Source organism: Euleptes europaea, chromosome 9, assembly GCF_029931775.1.
Source record: "Euleptes europaea isolate rEulEur1 chromosome 9, rEulEur1.hap1, whole genome shotgun sequence".
NCBI lineage: Eukaryota > Metazoa > Chordata > Lepidosauria > Squamata > Sphaerodactylidae > Euleptes > Euleptes europaea.
The window spans coordinates 4,368,500-4,393,458 of record NC_079320.1 but is presented as its reverse complement, the minus strand read 5'-3'; the positions used below and the strand labels follow the sequence as shown (position 1 = coordinate 4,393,458).

At 49.6% G+C, this 24,959-nt stretch overlaps 1 protein-coding gene across 1 annotated transcript in view; it reads left to right on the top strand.

Moving 5' to 3' along the window:
* ATRN (attractin) overlaps positions 1 to 19,792 on the top strand; it is a 176,162-nt gene extending 156,370 nt beyond the window's left edge. Inside the window, exons 27-29 of the mRNA XM_056855209.1 lie at positions 6,631 to 6,738; positions 18,558 to 18,672; positions 19,603 to 19,792. Coding sequence (XP_056711187.1) covers positions 6,631 to 6,738; positions 18,558 to 18,672; positions 19,603 to 19,727 — 348 coding nt within the window. The 3' untranslated portion in view covers positions 19,728 to 19,792. The remainder of the gene's footprint in view (positions 1 to 6,630; positions 6,739 to 18,557; positions 18,673 to 19,602) is intronic.
* The last annotated feature ends 5,167 nt before the right edge of the window (positions 19,793 to 24,959 follow it).

The window sequence follows — 24,959 nt, the reverse complement described above, 5'->3', positions numbered from 1 at the left end:
CTTCCTTGAAAAATGGGTTTCCTCTTCGGAAGTGAAATAAGTCCTGGGGCTGATAGGTGCCGAAGCTGCCTCGTTGTGAAATGCCTTCCAAAAAGGGCGGGGGGTGGCCTGAATTGATTGTAACTTGAACGGTGCACAATGGTTGTGTCCATAACTTGAGACTGGATAACCGTTCTGTGTTCTGCGTGTCTGTTTATGTGCTCAGCAAATCATTCTAGTAGGTGGCCGGCCTTTTCCCTTTAATTTTTATCTTTGACAGGGTATGAATTGTCTCCCTCATTTGTCCGCCTGATGAGAAGCACTATTTTGTCATTACAGTTTTAAAAGTTAGAGCCACTGGCCTGAAAACTCCATCATCTATTAGCTTAGAATTAATTCCTGATATCATTTCCTAGACACTGACACTCAGGTGTTAAAAGCTCTCTGTGGAGAGACAGCATTTCTGTTACAAGCTTTAGAACAGGGGTGAGGTACAAAATTATCAACTTAAAAATTAGCCGGCCAAGCCCCAAGCAGGCAGCTGCCCCAGATGACCCACCCACCCCCCGCGCACAGGCAAGCAGGCAGGCATCTAACCAGTGGCACAGTTGCCTACCTGGTGGCACAGGATGGCCTGTTGCACCAGCCGGGCATAGCCATCCAGCTGCACGCTGGAGTTGCTCCTGCTCCACACAGTCAGGGACAGATTCTACAGCTGGCTCCTGCAGGGATGAAATGAGGACACACTGGCTAAGAATCCCCCCCCTTGCATTCTGGCCCTGCCTCCTTTAACCCCACCATTGTCGCCACTTCCGCCCCCAGCCCTCTTGTAGTACAGAGGGAATGCATTTCTCCATGGCCCGGGTGGGAAAGGGTTAACACAGTTTCTTGGGCGGTCCTATCAGCTCCATAGTTAATGACTCTTCTGCAAGGGGGAAAAATGGTTCCTTTTCTCGGCAAAACAAACTCACATCTGCCTTGAATAGAGGCTATTCCTGTCTGCTGGACTGGGCGGATCACCAGTCTTAGATCCTTCTGAGCTAGAAATCTGCCAGGACCCACGAAGGGCCAGATCAAATGATTTCACGGCCTTAAATGGCCCCCGGGCCTGACGTTCCCCACCCCTGCTTTAGAACATAAGAAAGGCCATGCTGGATCAGACCAAGGCCCACCAAGTCCAGCAGTCTCTTCACGCAGTGGCCAACCAGGTGCCTCTAGGAAGCCCACAAACAAGACGACTGCAGCAGCAGCAGCATCCTGCCTGTATTCCACGGCACCTGATATAATGGGCGGTCCTCTGATACTGGATAGAATAGGCATGCATCACGACTAGTATCCATTTGGACTAGTAGCCAAGGATAGCCCCATCCTCCATAAGAACATAAGGAAAGCCCTGCTGGATCAGACCAAGGCCCATCAAGTCCAGCCATCTGTTCACACAGTGGCCAACCTGGTGCCTCTAGGAAAGCCCAACCTGGTGCCTCTAGGAAAGTCCTGCCTGTGTTCCACAGCAACTAATATAATGGGCGCTCCTCTGATCCTGGAGAGAGTAGGTATGCATCATGACTAGTATTCATTTTGACTAGTAACCATGAAGAGCCCTCTCCTCCATGAACATGTTCACTCCCCTCTGAAAGCCTTCCAAGCTGGCAGCCATCACATCCTGGGGCAGGGAGTTCCACAATTTAACTATGCATTTTCTATTCCACTCTTGGAAACCTCCGAGTCTCTTATTTGGGGCTCCCGAATAGTTTTTGTCCAGAAACTGATTGGGTCCACACCTCTTTTGCTTTGTCATTACCTCAGCAGAGGTGTTTTGAAGACACACACCAACTCCTAGTGCATCTGTAAATCTGGTGGCTCACAAATGCTTGCCCACAGCCTAAATTCTTTTTTAAAAATACTTTTAATGGACAGTCAACAATAGATATATACATAAACTAAAAAGAGATAGTCACATAATCACATAACATCACGTAAAATACTTTACAGCTCTACATCAATAACTCCTCACTTAATCAAAACTATATCTTATTACAAAATAGACATTTCTATTCTTTGAATCGTTCTTGTCCATAAGAGGTCTACACTATTAATAACACTATTTTTTTTGGTACACATGAAGCTTTACATAAGATAACTGCAGACAGTATGGTCTTTGCTAGGCAGTGGAATTAGAAAGCTTCCCCTAAGATATGTGATTAGATATCAGAAATAAAAGAGGTCTATATTTTAATGAAGTTAACCGCTTAGTGAAGCTTAACCACTTGGGGAGAGGCTGTGGCTCAGTGGTAGAGCATCTGCTTGGCATGCGGAAGGTCCCAGGTTCAACCCCCAGTATCTCCAGTTAAAGGGACTAGGCAAGTAGTTGATGTGAAAGAGCTCTATCTGAGACCCTGGAGAGCCGCTGCCGGTCTGAGTAGGCAGTACTGACTTTGATGGACCAAGGGTCTGATTCAGTAGAAGGCAGCTTCATGTGTTCATGACCTTTTGCTTGCCAGCCAGAGGCTCTTCCACTGAGCCACAGCCCCTGCCCTAGTCCGACACCCTAACCACTATACCATAATGGCTCTCAAAAGTTGCAGTGTACCTTTTGTATGAATGGGAGCTTGTACGTTTAGGCTAAGAGAGCCAGCGTGGTATAGGGGTTAAGAGCGGTGGACTGTAACCTGGTGAACTGGGTTGGTTTCCCGACTCCTACACACTAAGCCTGCTGAGTGACCTTGGGCTAGTCACAGTTCTCTCTGAACTCTCTCAGCCCCACCTAGCTCACCAGGTGTCTGTTGTGGGGAGAGGAAGGGGAGGAGATTGTAAGCCGGTTTGAGACTCCTTAAAAGTAGAAAATCAGGGTATAACACCCATCTCTCCTTCTCATGAACACATGAAGCTGCCTTATGCTGAATCAGACCCTTGGTCCATCAAAGTCAGTATTGTTTACTCAGACCAGCAGCAGCTCTCCAGGGTCTCAGGCAGAGGTCTTTCCCATCACCTACTTGCCTAGTCCCTTTAACTGGAGATGCCAGGGATTGAACCTGGGACCTTCTGCATGCCACACAGATGCTCTGCCACTGAGCCACAGCCCCTCTCCTTCTCCTCCTTCTGCTGCTGCTGCTGGGGTAATGTCTGGTCTGTTCCGCATCCAAACCATGAATGTGTGAATTGGGTTTTTAGCGAATGCAGCCACCACAGTGTGGAGATGAGGATTGGTGATTTCTCTGGGAAGCCCCTTTTTAAACGCCCGTGCTTGCTGTTGGGGTACTTCACGCATGTCATGCCTCTCCTTTGCAGCACGACAGCTGCTCGGTGGCTGCCGTCTTGCAGCTGGCTCCCGCGCCGCTCTTGAGGTCTCAGCTCATTTCTGTGCATCCTGCTCGTGGGGTCATCGAGATCCCGAAATCGCCTTGGGTGGGCTTCCGTTCTCTCACGCATTGATGCCTTGCTGATTCACCCCGAGAGACAGTGTTCCTGGGAGGGGGGGTGAGGTGACTGCACCTAAATGACCTCCCCCGCGGGCATGTGCCAGTTGTGCAAATCCAACCCTTTTCAGATGTTCAACTTTTGCAGAGTTAATGGGTTCTTGTTCCTTATTTTGGGCATATTTATCAGGACAGCTTGCTCCATCTAAAAAAACCCAACACAGCCATTAGACAAATCACTTTATGGTAGCCGGAAGGCATAATTACCGCGGCAACAACCCAGCAATCTGTTTTGCGCGGTCTTGGATGTGCAGTCTGCTGTGCATCTTTTAAGCGGACAAGAGTGGAGGATCTCACCACTAGCTCAGGTTCCCGTGCTACTTTTTGGGTAGCAGGTTGGCCTAGGACTGTGTGTGTGTGTGCAACCCAAACACCCAGAGCAAAATGGCACCCTTGGATAGTTTCAGAGGGTAGCTGTTTTGGCCTGCAGAAGAGCCGGATTTGAATCCAGTAGACCAACGAGATTTTGGGGGTATGAGCTTTCGAGAGTCAAAGCACCCTTTGTCAGTATGCAACAAAGTGCTTTAGAGACCAACGAGATGTACGCTTTCAAGAATTAAAGATCTCTTCGCCAGATCTGACAAAGGGGGTTTTGACTCTCAAAAGGTTATACCATGAAAATCATGTGGGTCTCTAATGTGCCGCTGGACTCAAATCTAGCTTGTGGAGGGCCTAAGCATTCCACCCTTTCGAGGCCATCTTTAAAAGCTGCTGTAATGTATGTAGGATTGCCAGCTACAGGTTGGGAAATACCTGGAGATTTTTGGGGCGGAGCCTGGGGAGGGACTTCAATGCCATAGAGTCGACCTTCCAAACCGGCCATTTTCTCCAGGGGAACTGATCTCTATCAGCTGGAGATCACATGAACACATGAAGCTGCCTTATACTGAATCAAACCCTTGGTCCATCAAAGTCAGCATTGTCTACTCAGACCGGCAGCAGCTCTCCAGGGTCTCAGGCAGAGGTCTTTCCCATTACCTACTTGCCTGGTCCCTTTAACTGGAGATGCCGGGGATTGAACCTGGGTCCTTCTGCATGCCAAGCAGATGCTCTACAAACTGAGCCACCGCCCCTCCCTGTGTAATAGCAGGATATCTCCATCTAGTACCTGGAGGTTGGCAACGCTAAACATAGGGTTTAAGACCCTAGCAAGTCCCCAGTTCAAATCTCCCTTTTGTGCAAGCATTCGTCTCTTGGTAGCTTCTGGGATTTGGGTGGCCATTGCTAAGATGCGAAAAACCACGGCAAGCAGAGCTGGCTCTGGATCAATTTGCTCGGTGTAATTCCTTTATGCGTTTGCCCTTGTGACTTCTCTAACACTTGCCAAGGTTGGCAGACCCCCCTCGGTTATTTATGGCAGCCGTTCATCTCAGACATGTTGTGCCCGGTACTAGAATTATATAATAGAATCATGCAGTTGGTACCACCAGGATCATCTAGTCCAACCCCCTGCTCAATGCAGGAAATTCACAACTACCTCCCCCCCATGCCCCCAGTGACCCCTACTCCATGTCCACAAGTTGGCCAAGATGCCCTCCCTCTCATGATCTGCCTACGGTCATAGAATCAGCATTGCTGACAGATGGCCATCTATCCTCTGCTTAAAAACCTCCAGGGAAGGAGAGCCCACCACTTCCCGAGGAAGCCTGTTCCACTGAGGAACTGCTCTGTTAGAAAGTTCTTCCTAACGAAAACTCTTTTGATTTAATTTCAACCTGTTGGTTCTGGTCTGACCTTCTGGGGCAACAGAAAACAACTCGGCACCAATATGACAGCCCTTTAAGTACTTGAAGATGGTTATCATATCCCCTCTCAGTCTTCTCATCTTCAGGAGACTGTGGTGAACATGAATCTGATGGATTGTGGAAACCCGCTGCACTTAACATGGCCAACGCAGCTTGTTTTGCTTCTGCCCCGCGGTTGTTTCATTATACTTTGGCAGTGGGGCGCCACAGCCCCATAGTGGAAGTCAAGGGGAGATTAGCGGAACCCCCCCCCCCAATTGCTTATTGGTGGGGTAGAACTGAAAAGAAAAGCAGTATTTTGTTTTTTGCTTTCCAGAGCAGCTCCTCACATACATGTGGTACATTTCTATAAAGAGCCCATGAACCTAACATTTACTGATCAGGGGACTACAGCAACTGCCCTGTGAGTTGCGGTTAAAATGTTTAGGGCTGTTTAGCTTGGAAAGAAGGCGGTTGAGGGGAGACAGGATAGAGGTCTGTAAAATTATGCATGGTATGGAGAGAGTGGACAGGGAGAAGCTTTTCTCCCTCTCCCATAATACTAGAATACAGGGTCATCTGCTGAAGCTGGAGGGTGAGAGATTCAAAAGAGACAAGAGGAAGTATTTCTTCACACAACAGATAGTTAAATTGTGGAACTCCCTGCCCCAGGATGTGGGGCAGGATGTGGCTTCCAACTTGGAGAGCTTTAAGAGGGGAGTGGACATGTTCATGGAGGATAGGGCTACTCATGGCTACTAGTCAAAATGGATACTAGTCATGATGCATACCTCTTCTCTCCAGGATCAGAGGAGCATGCCTGTTATCTTAGGTGCTGTGGCACATAGGCAGAATGGTGCTGCTGCAGTCGTCTTGTTTGTGGGCTTCCTGGAGGCACCTGGTGGGCCACTGTGTGAACAGACTGCTGGACTTGATGGGCCTGGGTCTGATCCAGCAGGGCCTTTCTTATGTACTGACCAGGGCAGTTTTACACCCAGTTGATTACTGGCAGCCATGTTGGTCTGCATTAGAGGAGCTAGATTTGAGACCGGTCGAGCCTTAGTGACCAGCAGTATTATCGTGGTATGAGCTTTCGTGAGTCAAAAGCCTCCCTTCTAGGAGGCAGCATCAGAGGAAGGCTGCTGTGAGGCGAAATGTTGGTTGGACATGCCTTTAAATAAACTGTGGGGCACGGGATTCAGTGTATGGAGGTACAAACGTCAGAGGATTCAGATATGACCGTGTATCGTCTGAGTTTTCCCGAGAAAGAGGGCGCTGGGTGGGCTTCGATCAGAAGCCTTGTGTCTCTGAGCTTTCGGCCTCCAGGGTTGAACCTTTTTCTCTCGGGACCTCTTTGGCACAGGGCTGCATCCCTGTGACATCTGACGAATGTCTCTGACCCTCTGATTGTGTGGGGCCATCGTATTGACATCCCTGCTCTTATTCCCCAGCAACTGCTCCGGGAGATGCAGCAGATGGCCAGCCGTCCCTTCGCCTCCATCAACGTTGTCTTAGAAACAGACGAGGAGCCACCTGACCTCATTGGCGGGAGCGTTAAGGTGAGGGGGTCATTGGGATCATACTTATTATGGGTTTGTGGGTATCACAATTTTATTTCTCCTTTGACCAAAGGGAGGGAGCTAGGGTTGCCAGCTCCGGGTTGGGAAATACCTGGAGATTTTTGAGGCAAAGCCTGAGGAGGGTGGAGTTTGGGGAGGGGAGGGACTTCAGTGCCATAGAGTCCAATGGCCAAAGCTGCCATTTTCTCCAGGGGGACTGATCTGTATCGGCTGGAGATCAGTTGTAATAGCAGGAGATCTTCAGCTAGTACCTGGAGGTTGGCAACCCTATTGGCATCTCAAGGCATGAAACATTTTAATATAATTTTTAGCCAAATGACAGTCTGCATACAGGAACAATGGAAGGCATAGAAGATGCTCCAGGTGATTTTCTCTCATTTGTTTTTGAAATGGTATGAGAAGTAATACTTTGTGGTAGGCCTTGAGCCTTGGGAAAAGAAAGTGGGGATACGATTGGTTTCACTTTGTGCAAGTGAAGAATAATATTTGAACGCGTCCGCTGGCACAAGGATTGGAGTGCATGTCTGAGATCCAGCCCATTGACCAATAGTATACATCTGTCTATGTAGGGTTGCCAGGTCCCTCTTCACCACAGCAGGAGGTTTTTGGGGTGGAGCCTGAGGAGGGCGGGGCTTGGGGAAGGAAGGAACTTCAATGCCATAGAGTCCAATTGTCAAAGCAGCCATTTTCTCCAGGGGAACTGATCTCTTATCAGCTGGAGATCAGTTGTAATAGAGGGAGATCTCCAGCTAGTACCTGGAGGTTGGCAACCCTAGAGAGAGCACATGAGAAAGGCTACATTAGAAACGTAACTGCAAAGATTCCATAAACACATTTTTTGATCTAATTTTATTTCTCCTGTCTGCTGGTTTGCATCTTTTAGGTTACGCTGGCTTAAATAAAAGTTGCAGCTCTTCTTTCTTTAAAGGATTTTTTTAATGGCTTGTAATCAAGGCGGATACAGTTTAATACAGCAGAACAGTTGGCTGGAAATAGCTGTAGGTGCTGCTAATAAAATCTCTGCAAAGCCTTTCAAGGGTGAGGGGGGGAAAGGCTGATTGGCAAAGCAATCTGTACTACTTTGGGATACTAATGTTTGCAATGAAAGGCGGGTCCTGCAGCCGGGGTGGAAGTGGAAGGAGAGTCAAAAGCATGGGTTGGTTGACGGGGATCTGTTCCGTAAACAGTGGCTTTCCTCTGGTGCAGGGAGCCATCCACTAATGTATGTAGCTGACATGGGATTCTAGGCCTGCTAAGTGGGGCAATGAACTCTGGACAAAAGATCTGGGGCAGAGTGTATGTTGGTGTGCTCTTTGCTGCCACCAAAGACTGCTGTGGTGAAATGGTTGAGAATGACCAAACGAAGAAGAGTTGGTTTTTAAATGCCGATTTTCTCTACCTTTTAATAAGACCGGTTTACAATCTCCTTCCCTTCCTCTCCCCACAACAGACACCTTCTGAGGTAGGCGAGGCTCAGAGAGCTCTGAGAGAACTGTGACTAGCCCCAAGGTCACGCAGCAGGCTTCATGTGGAGGAGTGAGGAAACCAACCCAGTTCTCCAGATTAGCCTCCGCCGATTATGTGGAGGAGTGAGGAAACCAACCCAGTTCTCCAGATTAGCCTCCGCCGATTATGTAAAGGAGTGAGGAATCAAACCTGGTTCTCCAGATCAGAGTCTGCCACTCATGTGGAGGAGTGGGGAATCGAACCTGGTTCTCCAGATTAGCCTCCGCCGCTCATGTGGAGGAGTGGGGAATCTAACCCGGTTCTCCAGATTAGAGTCCGCCACTCCAAACCACCGCTCTTAACCACTACACCACGCTGGCTCTCTCCCCCGTCTTTTCCCCGTTCAAGGGAAGTCAGCCGGGGCTCGTGGTTTTGGTGGCGCCCGCTCGCAGGTGCTCCCACGGCAGCTCCCTTGCCCCTTCCCTCCCTCACCTCCCTTGGACCTCCTGCTGCCTCCTCATTTCTCTCGTTCCTTCCGGGAAATAACTTGACAAGCTGCCACCTTTTTCTGGGCAAAACAGGGGAGCTATGAGAACGGTGCATATGTTCGTCATTAATGCGGAAACCGACAGCCCTCGCTCTGCATATGAAAGAGGGTTCGGGAGTTCACGAATGTACCAGCCATTAAAATCTGCCAACTTGTCACGGAATATGTGACTCCAACTGAAGTGACAGTGTTGCGGGGGGGGGGGGGGCGAAATGGTTTGCGAGTCCCGTCTCGGTTTTTCTTGCTCTGTTTATTGGACTGGCAGGTTTAACCCCCCCCCACCTCAGACTCCTCCCTGTCTGGTTTCCCCAAACAGTGCTACGCAGGAGAGGTGCAAAGAGCTTGCGTGTGTTAAGAGTTCATGGATTTGTCGTCTGCCGCGAAAGGGGGGCACCATCTGGATGTTCTCCCTTTGGTGCCGGCATCTTTTGAGCCAATGATGCTGGTTGCTTTGCCAGCACCATCTTTTGTGCAGGAAATTTCTGTGTGAATAATATCATGTTCAAATTAGCGTTTGCCCCAGGTAGCGCTCTTTGAAAGTTGCTCCTCAGAGTAGTTTCCAAAACATGTGTTGGTGACAGAGCAGATAAGCCTGACCTTCATCTAATCTTAGAATCATAGAGTTGGAAGGGACCACCAGGGTCATCTAGTCCAAACCCCTGCACAATGCAGGAAATTCACAACCACCTCCTCCCCACACCCTCAGTGACCCCTACTCCATGCCCAGAAGATGGCCCAGATGCCCTCCCTCTCATGATCTGCCTAAGGTCATACAATCAACATTGCTGAGAGATGGCCATCTAGCCTCTGCTAGATAATAGGCATGCTCATGAACACATGAAGCTGCCTTATACTGAATCAGACCGCTGGTCAATCAAAGTCAGTATTGTCTACTCAGACCGGCAGCGGCTCTCCAGGGTCTCAGGCTGATGAGGTCTTTCACATCACCTACTTGCCTAGTCCCTTTAACTGGAGATGCCGGGGATTGAACCTGGGACCTTCTGCATGCCAAGCAGAGGCTCTACCACTATGCCACAGACCCTCCTCTGATCCTGGAGAGAATAGGTATGCATTGTGAATAATAGCCATGGATAGTCCTCTCCTCCATGAACCTGTCCACTCCCCTCTGAAAGCCTTCCAAGTTGGCAGCCATCACCACATCCTGGGGCAGGGAGTTCATGCGCTGTGTGAAGAAATACTTCCTTTTATCTGTTCTGAATCTCTCATCCTCCAGCTTCAGCAGATGACCCTGCGTTGTGGTATTATGAGAGAAGGAGGGAGAAAAGCTTCTCCCTCTCAGGACCTGCCATGGCTTCGGTCAGAGATCACATCATCTAGGGAAGTCATTTGGCTGTTCCTTGTCGGACTGGCCGCTTGCTTCTGTTCACTAGATGGCTCTCAGTCGCTGTACCCGCTCAGCCTGGCCGGTCCCTGCCAGGACAGTGGCACCGATTTCCCAGCATAGATACTTATATGCGCACGGCAAACTGTTGTGGGAGAATTGGCCCTCGGTCCTTTGACATTATGTGTACCATTCCAAAGAGCGGGATGAAGATCGCTTTGATCAGCAAGTGCCCTTAGGCGGCTTTCGGTTGTTCGTGGCCAGTTGATGGGTACCATCTTGGGCTAATGCTTTGCAGCTGGACTCCCATCCAATCCGCCTTTTCAGCGCGTTCGCTTCCTGCAGGGCGTAAGGAAAGAGAGGGAGCAATTTACCCCGCTGGATTGACGTGTTGCTGGGACAACGGAGAACGAGCAGGTTGGAGGGTTTGCAGTCCTGCCTTTGTTCTTCGGCTCTCCCGCAGGCTGCCATTTTGGCTGGCCGGCACAAGCATCCACCAGTTGCTCACCTGAGCAAAAAAGCATCCAACCACCTTCTGATGTTATCTGCTCGTTTTTTTAAAAAGCTCTAAGTACCTGGGAGGCTGCAGCTTTTTATGCAGCAGTTCCCGGAATCCGATTAGAATTGAGCTTCGTCCGGCCTCTCGTTCCAAGAATAATCTTGCGATTTGTTTGAAAAGAGCTTTCTGGTGTTCACATCTGAATTAGTGGTGCTTGACCCGAGATTAGTGACGGTTTTACGGGACTCGGGGAAACGTTTGTACTCCCCCCTTCACAACTCCCTCCCGACTTGGCAGCCTTTGCAAAGTAATACTTCCGGAGGAAATGGAATGCAAAGATCCATGGCAGCCTGTCTGGTAGCCCTTCGGTGCTGTGTCTTGTGACCATGGCTCCTGACGACCTACAAGACTGGTGCTTTGCCACACGCACAAATATTCTGAGCTGTGAGATCTGCCACTTTACACACACACACACACACACACACAGAGCGAGAGAGAGAGCGGGTAGCTCCAGATGATTCAAGAAGAAGAAGAAGACTTTCTCTACCACTTAAGGAAGAATCAAACCAGCTTATAATCACCTTCCCCTCTGCACAACAAACACCTTGTGAGGTAGGTTGGATTGAGACAGTGTGACTTGCCCAAGGTCACCCAGCGAGCTTCATGTGGAGGAGTGGGGAAACAAATCCGGTTCTCCAGATCAGAGTCTGCCGCTCCAAACCACCACTCTTAACCACTACACCACGCAGAATTCGGTGGCAGAATACATTTCCCACCATCCCAGAGGCTTTTTCTGTCTTTGCACTTTTTCTTCCACATCCAGTTCTTAATCCTGTGGAACACACCAAGTGTTCAATGTTCCTTTATAACAGAATTACAAATTCCCTTTTATCGCCCCACCCCCCCATCTGTACCACAGCCTTCCCTTTGGGGGAAAAAATGCTGGTAACATCCTTGGAACAGAGTCCACGCGATGCCACCAACATCTGCAGGCAGATGTTAAGCCGGTTGCTGTTGATGCGGCTAATACGCAGGAACGGAAAAACGCAGGGAGGGAGGCTTTCTGTTATGTTTGCTAGCTCTGCTGGTTCCCCCCTGGCTTTCCAATTTGTCGAAAGAGAGCCCATTTCCCTTTGAACACCTGGCAGGGGGATAGAGCTGCCGGCCCTGTGAAGCCGGAGATTATGCAGTGTGCAAAATGGATTAGCGTCACGGATTTTTTAAAAATTTTTTTGCTTTATTCTAAAAGGCCGCTTGGCTGCAGGAATGTCAAGAAGAGACGGACCTTTATTCTTTTTAATGAATTATTTCTAGCAAATTTAGAAGGCTGCGGAGGAGTCGCACCCATGCTGCCTTGGAAGAAATAACCGTCCTGCACTGCAGAAGGGGAGCTGCGGTGACTTCTTGGTGGCCGCTCCTGGGTGGCTGAAGCAGGTGTCTTTTAGGTGGGGGACGTATTTCAGGCATGCACTGGGACTGAGTTGGAGCTTGGTTTTTATACTACATCTTTTGGAGATCTGAGAACACAGCATTGCAGGGGAGTTTGGGAGCACTTTGCCGAAATAGTCCCTTTAACTTATTCTGTTTCAGAGGGTAGCTGTGTTGGTCTGCAGTAAAACAGCTAGATTAGAGTCCACCAGCCCCCTTAGAAAGGCCAAGAAGATGTTCAGAGTATAAGCTTGTAGAGAGCCAGCGTGGTGCAGTGGTTAAGAGCGGTGCTTTGGAGCGGTGGACTCTGATCTGGAGAACCGGGTTTGATTCCCCACTCCTCCACATGAGCGGCGGAGGCTAATCTGGTGAACCGGATTGGTTTCCCCACTCCTTCACATGAGGCCAGCTGGGTGACCTTGGGCTAGTCACAGCTCTCTCAGCCCCAGATACCTCACAGGGTGTCTGTTGTGGAGAGGGGAAGGTGATTGTAAGCTGATTTAAGTCTCCCTTAAGTGGTAGAGAAAGTCAGCATATAAAAACCAACTCTTCTTCTTCTTCCTCTTGATAGGATTGGCAACCTCCAGGTACTAGCTGGAGATCTGCTATTACAACTGATCTCCATCCAATAGAGATCAGTCCGCCTGGAGAAAATGGCTGCTTTGGCAGTTGGACTGTGGCATTGAAGTCCCTCCCCAAACCCCACCCTCCTCAGGCTGCGCCCCTAAAACCTGCTGCCATTGGCAAAGAGGGACCTGACAACCCTACTTCTAGATCCTACAGTCTTGCCCCATAGTCAGTGCTCAGATTCCCAAGCCTGAGCATCCCCAGATGTAGACAGACCAGCCTCTGCTTGAAGATGTCCAGTGAGGGAGATCCCCCCTCTCCACCACCCCAAAGATAACTGAAGGTTGGTTTTTATACCCCACATTTCTCTAACTTTAAGGAGACTCAGACCGTCTTACAATCTCTCCCCACAACAGGCACCCTTCCTCTCCCCACAACAAACACCTTGTGAAGTAGGTGGGGCTGAGAGAGTTCAGCGAGAACTGTGACTAGCCCAAGGTCACCCAGCAGGCTTCTTGTGGAGAAGATGGGGAAACCAACCTGGTTCACCAGACCAGAGTCCACCGCTCATGTGGAGGAGTGGGGAATTGAACCCGGTTCTCCAGATTACAGTCCACTGCTCTTAACCACCACACAACGCTGGTTCCATTGTCAATTACAAATTGTCTCCTAAGGTTCAACCAGAATCTTCTGTCCCATAACTTAAACCATTAGATCTACTCTGGCCCTCTGGATCAGCAGAGGACAACTCTTTGCATTCTTCCCTGGGACAACTGACCTGTCAAGGATTTGAACAGTGCAATCCTGTTTCCATTCAGTCCTCTCTTCTCTCGGCTATACGATACCCAGTTATTTCAGCTCTTCCCGGCAGCAAGTTGGATATGACTATTTTCTGGGCATGTTTGCCCAGTGGTCACTTTTAGCATTTGGCCCTGGTTTGTCACTGTTGCTTGATGTACTTATTTTTTCATCCAGTTACAAATTTGGCAATTCACCCCCTAATTGGAGCTGGTGATTACTCTTAAAAACAAACACATTGCATGTGTTTATTCTCCTGTGCTTCTATTTTTGTGACAAATGTGCTTATTAATACCTCATCTTTTTCGCTTGACTGAATTATGTAAATAGAAATAATGGGAACAGAACGGGAAGCTTTAGAGTGAGTATCGCAGCCTGCTTCCAGGATGTGTGAAACTGTGAATCTGCATCCTGAAGGAAGAGGTGTCAGACAAGCCCAGGGGAGTTAGAGAAATGTGGTCTGAATAGAGAGAGCCCTGAACGTTTTTCTCTACCTATAGAGTGGAGTTGGCTCAGGATGCTTTCTCCCCCTATTTTTAAATTTTGGTTTTATGTATTTTTAGGCAATCTTTTAAAGGTATTTTATTTATATTGTAAGCCACCTTGCCCTGACCTAGATAGCTCAGGCTAGCAGATCTCATCAGATCTCGGAAGCTAAGCAGGGTCGGCTCTAGTGGGTACTTGGATGGGAGACCACCAAGGAAGACGGGGGTTGCTATGCAGAGCCAGGCTATGGCCAACCACCTCTGAATGTCTCTTGCCTTGATGTGGATGGCCCAGGCTAGCCTGATCCTGTCGAATCTTGGAAGATAGGGGGTTGGCCCTAGTTAGTACTTGGATGGGAGACCACTAATGAAGTCCATGATCACTATGCAGAGGCAGGCAGTGGCAAACCACCACTGAACATCTCTTGCCTTGAAAACCCCACAGGGTCGCCATAAGTCAGCTGTGGCTTGACGGCACACACGCAGAAAGCCGCCTTGAGGTCAGTAAGGAAGAAAGGCAGCTAATACATGTTTGAAATAAAGAAATGAATAGGAGGTTGAGACAGGGTCGAAGGGAGATGTATGATGAGCAAGTTGCTCATTGTGTATGAACCAGGAACGGTAGTGGTGGCTTCTGGCAGTTTAGGGGGTCTATGGTGGACCTGTGTATGTGGGCTAGCTTGCTAGTGACTGACCCTAAAGGAAGAGACTGCAGAAGAAGAAGAGGAGAAAGGAGAGTTGGTTTTTAAATACCGACTTTCTCTACCTTTTAAGGAATCTCAAACCGGCTTACACTCCCCTTCCTGTCCGCACAACAGACACCTTTTGAGGTAGGTGGGGCTGAGAGAGTTGGGGGAACTGTGAGTGGCCCAAGGTCACCCAGCTGGCTTCATGTGGAGGAGTGGGGAAACAACTGTAGTTCTCCCAATTAGAGTCTGCTGCTCTTAACCACTACACCACGCTGGCTCTTCCACCACACTGGTAGGTACAGTAACGCGAACTGCCTGCCTCCTTACAGCCAGGCACCCAAGGAGATGCCAGGATGACTGGTCCCCTCTTTCTGCGTGCCCCATATCCTCTGGGGCTCAGCGAAGACCCAACGGCCACTTGAGAAAACGAGAAGCTTCCTGTGTAATGTAGTGGTTAAGAGCGGTGGACTCTAATCTGGAGAACCGGGTTTGGCTCCCCACTACTCCACATGAGCAGCGGACTCTAATCTGGTGAAGTGGGTGGGTTCTCCGCTCCTTCACATGAAGCCAGCTGGGTAATTTTGGGCCAGTCACAGTTCTCTCTGAACTCTCTCATCTCCACCTACCTCACAGGACGTCTGTTGTGGGTAGGGGAAAGGAAGGCGATTGTAAGCCGGTTTGAGTCTCCTTAAAAGATAAAAACCCACTCTTCTTCTTCCATGTGTGCACTACAGGGAAGGGCTATAGTTCGTATTTCCTCTTAGGGTCCATGGTAAGTAGGACACCTGAGCTGAAACAGACTCAAGAAAGAAGGCCGGCCCTCCCAAGCGGCAGCTGATTAGCCTGCCGAGTGGCGCTTCCTGCCTTACAAAAATGCCAATTAAAATGTAACAGAACAAAGATCGTAAATTGAAGGTGTTAAGAGCACTGCTGGAGAGTTTCCTCCCTTAACTTCCATGTGCTTATTGTCGTTTTGTTGATGCGTATCGTAGCCAGCATGCTTTTCGAACACCGTTTGTGGGTGTGTGCATGCAACTCGTTTCCCCACAGTGTTTGAGAATCTCAGCATCACTTGACTACTGGCATGTGAAATTTCTCTCCCCGAAACTCTCGAAGCGGAAGGAATAGAGATCTACTCTTAAGCTGGCTTTCCTTGGTTTGTTTCTTTTCCCCCCTCTCAACTGAACATCCTCGGTTGGAGATAGAAAGAATATATGTTCTTCCTTTCTCTCTCCGAGCTGGAAGCCACCCTGGGCGATGTATTACTTGGAGATGTCAGGCACTCTGCGTCCATTAGTTCTTGTAATTGAGTTCCGGCAGAATATATGGCGCAAGTTCATTCTCCGCTGCTTTTGTAAGAAAAGAATTATTTTGGACTTTAGCGACTCGATGGGGAGTGGAGACTGCGGGACGCAGGGCTGCCGTAAACACCGGCCTCCCGGTCACCTGTTGTAAAATCCTTTGTTGGGGACTAATCTGTCAGCGCCTCGGTGATCTGTTTAATGTAAGAGATGTGTTCAAAGCGCTAATTTTGGTTTTGCTCTCTGTCGCTGCCTCATTCTTTAAGCATTTGCTAACTTAATGGCATCCTAGGTTTGGCTTTGCTTTTGTTTGGTGGCCTTTGTCATTGGCCTGTTCGTAGAGTATTACAACGCCATGCCTGAAAGCATAAGCGATAATTAATTTGTTTGGGACAGCGTAAAAAGAAACTGCTTGTCGCTGCTATTAAAAAACCAAAAGATAACTAGTTCAGGGAGGGCAACCATGTTGGTCTGCTAGATTTTCATCTAATAGCTGCTCTGAGCTTGGCTTTGGCCAGGAAAGGGTGCCCTATAAATCGAATCAATAAATCAATCTTAGAGACCAAGATTTTTGGCAAGGGAAGCTAGTAAATTCTGAGCAAAACAGCGTGGTGTAGTGGTAAGGAGTGGTGGACTCTGATCTGGAGAACCGGGTTTGATTACCCTCTCCTCCACATGAGCGGCGGACTCTAATCTGGAGAACTGGGTTTGTCTCCCCACTCCTACACACGAAGCCAGCTGGGTGATTTTGAGCAAGTTACAGCTCTGTTAGAGCTCTCTCAGCCCCACCTACCTCACAGGGTGTCTGTGGTGGGGAGGGGAAGAGAAGGTGATTGTAAGCCAGTTTGAGTCTCCCTTAAGTTGTAGAGAAAGTCAGCATATAAAAACCAACTCTTCTTCTTTTTCTTCTAAAAGGGCCCTGCTATGGCTTCATTCTGTGGAGCTCCAAGTCTGGGAAATATGGGCACTCTCTGCTTCTTTAGGGGTTTTTGTGTGTGTGTTTTTTTAAAGAAACATGCCTGCTACTTTTAATAGATGTTGGAGCACTGCTCTGTATTACCTTTTCAATTTAATTACATGCCCCATTAAAATGAGCTGCCGATCTCTCCAAATGAAATATAGATGAGAGCGCTTAGTGCTCTATTTTCTCACCTTTTCAACCGTGGGGGTCTCAGAGCCCTATGAAGAACACATTAGATGCGTCTCGGAAACCTCTGAGAAAGCCTGAACAATAGAACAGGGAGATGAAGAGGCTGCAGCGTGAGCGGAAAGACAGGGAGCATTTCAAACTCTACAAGCTCACCTGACGATTTGATTTTCATTAGCAAGCTGTAAGCGTTGGCACCCTTAGGTGGATCACAAACCAGGGTCCCAATGCTTACAGCTTGCTAATAAAATCATTGGGTGAGCTTGTGTGTGTGTGTATATTTGCCATCAAGTCCCAGCTGACTTATGGCTACCCCATAGGGTTTTCAAGGCAAGAGACCTTTGGAGGTGGTTTGCCATTGCCTGCCTCCATGCCATGCCCCTGGAATTCCCTGGAGGTCTCCCATCCAAATACTAGCCAGGGTCGAACTGAGAATGTGTGATTGGCCCAAAGTCACCCAGCAAACTTCCATGGTGCGAGCGGGGATTCGAACCTGGGTTTCCCAGGTCCTAGCCCGACACCTCACTACACCACTCTGGCTCTCATACCAGCCCCTATAGAGCAACCTCCCCCCCCCCCCCGCATTTTTGGAAAGGACCTGGTGTGCATGCATAGAGAACTTCATGTTGAAAGGAGCGGTAGGGGCAGAGTGGTCAGGTCATTCAGCAGTAGACTGGAGTCCTCTTCACACAGATGGGGTTCAGAGAGCCACCCCTGCTGGCTCGAACTTACCATCTCTATTTTCTCCACCAAACTACCTTTCGTCTCCACCAGTGAGGCAAGACCTTTGACCCTTCTTCCTGGAGAGCCAGCACGGCATAGCGGTTAAGAGCAGAGGACTCTAATCTGGAGAACCAGGTTTGATTCCCCACTCCCTGCCCCAGGATGTGGTGCTGGCTGCCAACTTGGAAGCCTTTAAGAGGGGAGTGGACATGTTCATGGAGGAGAGGGCTATCCATGGCTACTAGTAAAAATGGATGCTAGTCATAATGCACACCTATTCTCTCCAGTCTCAGAGGACCACGCCTATTCTGTGAGGTGCTGTGGAACACAGGCAGGACAATGCTGCTGCATTCGTCTTCCTTGTGGGCTTCCTAGAGGCACCTGGTTGGCCACTGTGTTAACAGACTGCTGGACGTGATGGGCCTTGGTCTGATCCAGCATGGCCTTTCATATGTTCTTATTGGCGGGGCAGATTAAAACAACAATGTTTCAGCAGCACCTGCCACTGCTATGTTGGTTTCATTCTCTCTCACTCCTCTTTTCCAGTGTGTCTTTTAAATTACCACCCTTTCCCCCTGCACTTGGGCTTCCTCTGTTGGCCGCTGTGTGAACAGGCGGCTGGACTTGATGGGCCTTGGTCTGATCCAGCAGGGCTTTTCTTATGTTCTTTGATTAGTGGGATAGTCAGGATGTCATTAAGTGAACATTTGGGGCTTCTTTAGTTCAAGGAGGTTTGCTGCTGCTGTTCAAGACCGGTGGGCTGGATCCAATGGAACAGGCATGATGTAAATAATTATCTTCTCCCGGTTTCTTTTCTTTGCTGCAGACAGTGCCCAAGCCGATCGCCTTGGAACCCTGTTTTGGCAACAAAGCAGCCGTCCTCTCTGTGTTTGTGCGGCTGCCTCGAGGCCTGGGAGGGATTCCCCCACCAGGGCAATCAGGTAAGCACCCGCGATCCTCCTGTGACAATTTGATAGGTGAGATCGCCCACTTCCTTTTCTCCGTCAGCGGAGGAGGGGGATCCTTGTCTGGGTAACTCTTCTCTCTCATTGCTAATGTCAGCAGGGGCTTGAGTGGTAAGACTGTGTTGTCTTGTCTCCTTGCCTTTCCTTAATTTCTAGCCCAGCATTTCTATGTGGGGGTAAGACAATGTACAAATCATGCAGATGACCACTTTCATAGCATCATAGAGTTGGAAGGGACCACCAGGGTAATCTAGTCCAACCCACTGCACAATGCAGGACATTCACAACTACCTCCCCCCTCCACACACACCCAGTGAGCCCCTACTCCATGCCCAGAAGGTGGCCAAGGTGCCCTCCCTCTCATGATCTGCCTAAGGTCATAGAATCAGCATTGCTGACAGATGGCCATCTAGCCTCTGCTTAAAAACCTCCAGGGAAGGAGAACTCACCACCTCCCGAGGAAGCCTGTTCCACTGAGGAACCGCTCTGTTAGAATGTTCTTCCTAATGTCTAGACAGAAAATCTTTTGATTTAATTTCCACCCTTTAGAACATGGGCAGGATAATGCTGTGGGGTGAGAAGATAATGCTGTCCACTGTGTGAACAGACTGCTGGACTTGATGGGCCTTGCACTGATCCAGCATGGCTTTTCTTCTGTTCCTTCCTTCCTTCCGTCCGTCCTTCTCTACAAAATCAGAGGAGCATGCCTATTATATTAAGTGCAGTGGAACACAGGCAGGACAATGCTGCTGCAGTCGTCTTGTTTGTGGGCTTCCCAGAGGCACCTGGTTGGCCTCTGTGTGAACAGACTTCTGGACTTGATGGGCCTTGGTCAGATCCAGCAGGGCCTTTCTTGTTTTTTTACATTTACCCTCTGATCTTTTCTCTCTCTCTCTCTCTCTCCAGGCCTTGCAGTAGCCAGCGCTTTGGTGGACATTTCACAACAGATGCCAATTGTCTACAAAGAGAAATCAGGAGTGGTACGAAATCGAAAACAGCAGCCTCCAGCCCAGCCGGGAACCTGTATTTGATGCACATACATCAGGACTGCCGCTTTAGGGTTTTAAACACAAGGGATTTCCTGGGAGGAACGGGGCAAAGGGTCTTTTGCGAGGCTGGAGGCGCCAAGCGGACCTGGGCGCAGCCGGGCAGCACTTTCGGGAGTATCCAGTCCTTCTTTGGGGCATCGTCAGTTGGCTTTCGTTGGCATCTTCTCCGACGCAGTGTGACCGATCCCTTTCTTCTTGGCAGTTCCATGTTTTTTGGTTCATCCTCCACTTCCTGGCAAAAGGCCGTCCTGAGTCCCGCCGCATCCGTCCCCTCCTCCGATGGTCGTTGTTAACCCAGAAAAGCCACGCAGAGACAACGGACTCCCGGCTTTTATACGCGGGAAGCGATTTGTGGTACTTGAATTCCCCACCCCCACGTCACACAATACAAGATGCAGCACTTAACAGATAATTTTCTGCCTTTGCTGGATAAACCCCAGGATTTAAGGAAGCTGACTCAATTTCCTCCAGGAACCCGAACGGTTGTAAAAAATTCTATTTATTTCGTACCTTCTTTTGCGCTCTCTTCCAAACACAATTCATTTATTGGGTCGAGGTTATTTCTTTTCTTTTTTTGTAGTCTTATTTTCCATCCATCTGACTATATTAAAGTCGGAATGGAGCCAGGTACGATTGGCTACCGCCCCTTTTGGCTTACCTACAAGTCCTTTTCCGGAAGGGCTTAGGGGTTCTGTGTTGAACGTAACGGTAGAACCGTCCTTTAGCGGGCCGAGTTTTTAAATAGAACTAGGAAGCCAGAGAATTAGTGCAGGCTGGCTCTTACATAAGGGCCTTTGGTTCTTCTTCTCTTCACCCCTGGGCGATCGAAGGCCCTTTTTGTAGTGCGCTTGTCGAGCTGCGTGGAACACGAAGCCGTGAGCCTGCTTCAGGACAGTGGGGCCGCAAGCTGGGGGGACAGCAGGCATTCAGAGCTGCTGCGTGGTTGTTCCATGGCTGTTTTCTGCTTTTAGTCTTTGTCCTTGCTCGAGGATCGAAGCCTGCAGCTACGGTACGGCAGAAGTGCTCCCGAAAGCGACTCCTTGTTGTGGTTTATCCCACGCCTGCCAACAATGGGAAGTTGATTTGTGTTAAATGCCCTAATGCAGGGGTCCCCAACGTGGTGCCTGCCAGGTGTTTTCAGAAAGTGGGCGGGGTCAGGCAGGGCTCTTGCCTTGCAAGGCTCCTGATTGGCCTTTCGGAGACTTGACTCGTTGTGCAGATTTTTAAAAAACATTGCTGTGGGGAGCAGCTACCGCCACAGCACAAGGGTATCTTCTCTGTGTGACTGAATTTAAGCTGCGGCAGCCGTTTTGCAGCTGCACCCACCACACTCTGTCAGAATCTTAAAGGTGCCCACAGGCTGAAAAAGGTCAGGGACGCCTGTCCTTGTGTGGGGCAGGCAGATTGGGGTGGGGGGCTCCCTGGAAAGGGGGTGTGTGCTTCTGAGTGCCAACCATGTGGACCATTTCAGGGTCCCCGCTCTCCCCCAGTTTCATAAACCCTCGTCCACCTGCCCGTACTCAGTCCTTGTGTCCCTCTCGCTGTTGTGCTTTCTGGACAGAGACCAGCAGAAATACAGGGTTTTATTAGCCGGTGGCAATATAAGCGAAAAGGCCTTGAGAAGCAGAAGGGGGGGGAGATGTCGTTGGCTTGGTATTTTGTACATTGTCGCTCCAAATCGAGCTGGCATTGCAGAACTGACGAGTGTCGAAGGTGCTATAACTCAGGTTTCACTTGCTCTTCACACCTAGCAGGTGCCTTCTGCAAATCATCCGCTGGTGTGTTTTGGAAGGCAGCAGTAAAGTTTCAGGAACGGGGCTGAGGGCGCGGGGGTCGGGGGAACCAGTTTACTTTGTTTTTTTTGCTTCGGTGATGCTCAGCATGCAAACGATCTGCCGCTTGCAGGGCCCGGGTGGGTTCCAACGTTCTGCCTCCCCCCTTGCCATAGGAATGCGATTGGGTTTGTAGCCTCCACCGGTAGCTCCAGCATGCAAGAACAAAGGGCCGCCCACTCACAACCGGGGTGGTCCCTCTTCCCTGCCAGGGAGCCATCCCTGACATTGTACCGACTTGCTAAAGTTCTGCTGGAGCGGGGCAGCGCCAGCGAAGCAAGACACATGAACACATGAAGCTGCCTTATACTGAATCAGGCCCTTGGTCCATCAAAGTCAGCATTGTCTACTCAGACCAGCAGCGGCTCTCCAGGGTCTCAGGCAGAAAAGGATCTTTCACATCACCTACTTGCCTGGTCCCTTTAACTAGAGATACTGGGGATTGAACCTGGTACCTTCTGCATGCCAAGCAGATGCTCTACCACTGAGCCACAGCCCCTCCCCAACATGAAAAAGCCATGTCACTGTTCCCTTCTCTCCCTCCTTTTCATCACACGTGTGACTTCTTCAGTGTGTGTGTGTGTGGGGGGGGGGTCATCATCATCACCACCAGATCGTGTATTTCCCCAGCAGCAGCAGTGCACAGCGGGGACAGCGTCCCATGTGATGGCATTGTGATGTGGGAGGGAGGTGATGCTGCCAATTGACGTTTTCGGCAGCCGCTTCATGTCAAAGCAATCCAGTTTCTTCTTGAAATTTAGTTTGGTATGACCACATCTTCTGCCCCCATTGGTGTTAGTATGCAGCAGTGCATGATATTGTCTTCTGAAGGGGCTGTGGAGGTGTTCTTCCACAGGTCATATGCATCCTGTAAGAGTTGTGGGAAGAGACCAATGCTATTTTTTTTGTCGTTGATTACCTAGCCTGGCGTCGCATCAGTCAGTGATGAATCTGTACCACTAGTTGCCATAAAACTGGGAAAGAATATGTGCTTGCAAAAAGCATCTCTTCCCCACCAACACCCCGTAATTGTTTTCTTAAAGCTTAACGTGAATTTCATTGTATTTGGAAAGCGGAGAGAAGACTCTTGAAGTCATTTTTAAAGATTAAATAATGCGCAGTTGTACCTCACGCCTGCCAGACTAAACTGCCTTCTTTTTTCTTTGTGTACGAGACCTGACCGCGGCAGAGTCTTGAGCACCTGGGTGTTCGCTCTATCGTCGGCTTCCTGGCTGTGAAAAGGCACCTGCAGGCATCATGGGCAAAGGGCCCAGCGGAGGCGGGCAAGAAACGGGCATGCCAGCTTGCTTGCTTCTGGGAGCTGGGACCGGGGGCCGGTTCCCACACCCTGCACCAGAATCATAGAATCATAGAGTTGGAAGGGGGCATGGAGGCCATCTAGTCCAACCCCGTGCTCAGTGCAGGAGAAGCCTAGAGCATCCCTGACAAGTGCTTGTCCAGCCTCTGCTTAAAGACTGCCAGGGAAGGAGAGCTCACCACCTCCCTAGCTAGCCGATTCCACTGTCAAACAACTCCTACTGTAAAAAATATCCCCCAAATATATACCTTTCTGCCTGTAATTTAAACCCATAATAGCGAGTCCTATCCTCTGCTGCCAACAGGAACAGCTCCCTGCCCTCCTCTAAGCAACAGCCCTTCAAATACTTAAAGAGAGCAATCCTGTCCTCCCTCAACCTCCTCTTCTCCAGACTGAATGTTCCCGAATCCCTCAGCCTTTCCTTGTAGGGCTCGGTCTCCAGGCCCCCAATCATTCCCGTCGCTCTCCCCTGCACCCGCGCCAACCGTTGCTCTAAAAGGGGAAAAGGTTCTTTTGGGTCTTTTCCATTGCCCCTTCCCCATGTGGGTCTCAATTCTGTTCCGATGCTTCCTAAGCATCGATGGTTAGTAAGCCAAAAGGAACAGCTTTTGTGAGATCTTTTGTGGCAGAGGGATTTAACGCGGCTCACCCTGCTGCCCCTTCTGGAGGTTTGGATCCTATGGATCCGTACTGCTAGGAGAGTATTTCTCCAGCCGAAGAAGCTTCGTCCTGGCACGAGAGATGCCACTAAGGAAGGAAGGAGCTTCGGGAAGCCCCGTTCCTGTTGGCCAAGCAAGTGACACTTACGCACACGCACAAACACACACAGAAAGGGTAGGAGATGTGTGTGCTGACAGTATGAAAGCCGACCAAGGTTCCTCTTATCTGTCCGTTGCTGGGTATTGTGATATAGCAGTCACCTGCAACTGGTTTTCCTGTATGGATAAAATGAACCTGCAAGTGAATTATGGCTGTACTGTAAAGACAGCACAGTGAGTATGGTTGCCAACCCCCAGGCGGCTCCTGGATATCTTCCAAGATTACAGTTGTTTTCCAGATGACAGAGATCAGTTCCTCTGGAGAACATAAGAACGTTAAGAAAAGCCCTGCTGGATCAGACAAAGGCCCATCAAGCCCAGCCATCTGTTCACACAGCGGCCAACCAGGGGCCTCCAGGAAGCCCACAAACAAGACGACTGCAGCAGCAGCATCCTGCCTGCGTTCCACAGCACCTCATAGAATAGGCATGCTCCTCTGGTACTGGAGAGAATAGGGATGCATCATGACTAGTATTCATTTTGACTAGTAGCCATGGATAGCCCTCTCCTCCATGAACATTTCCACTCCCCTCTTAAAGCCTACCATGTTTGCTGCCATCACCACATCCTAGGGCAGGGAGTTCCACAATTTAACCATGCATTGTATGAAGAAAGACTTCCTTTTATCTGTTTTGAATCTCTCACCCTTCAGCTTCAGCAGATGACCCCATGTTCTAGTATTATGGGAGAGGGAGAAAAACTTCTCCCTGTCCACTCTCTCCACACCATGCATAATTTTATAGACCTCTATCATGTGTCCCCTTAACCGCCTTCTTTCCATGCTAAACAGCCCTAAGTGTTTTAAACGCTCCTCCTAGGGCAGTTGCTCTAGCCCCCGATCATTTTGGTTGCTTTTTTTTGTACCTTCTCAAGACAAGGCTGCTTTGGAGGGCGGGCTCTGTAGCTTTACATCCTGCTGAGGTCCCTCGCCTGCCCAAACCCTCCCCTCCCCAGGCTCCACCCCCAAAATCTCAAGGAATAGCCCAAGCCAGAGTTGGTAGCCCTAATTACAATTGATCTCCAGGCTACAGAGATCAGTATCCCTGGAGAAAATGATTTCTTTGGAGCATGGCTTATACAGCATTAATAGGCTTGCCAACCTCCAGGTGGCATCTGGAGATCTCCCACTGTTACAGTTGACCTCCAGATGACCAAGATCAGCTCTCCTGGAGAAAATGGCTGCTTTGGAGGGTGAACTCTGTGGCACTGTACCCCACTGAGGTCCCTCCCCAACCCAAAGCCCACC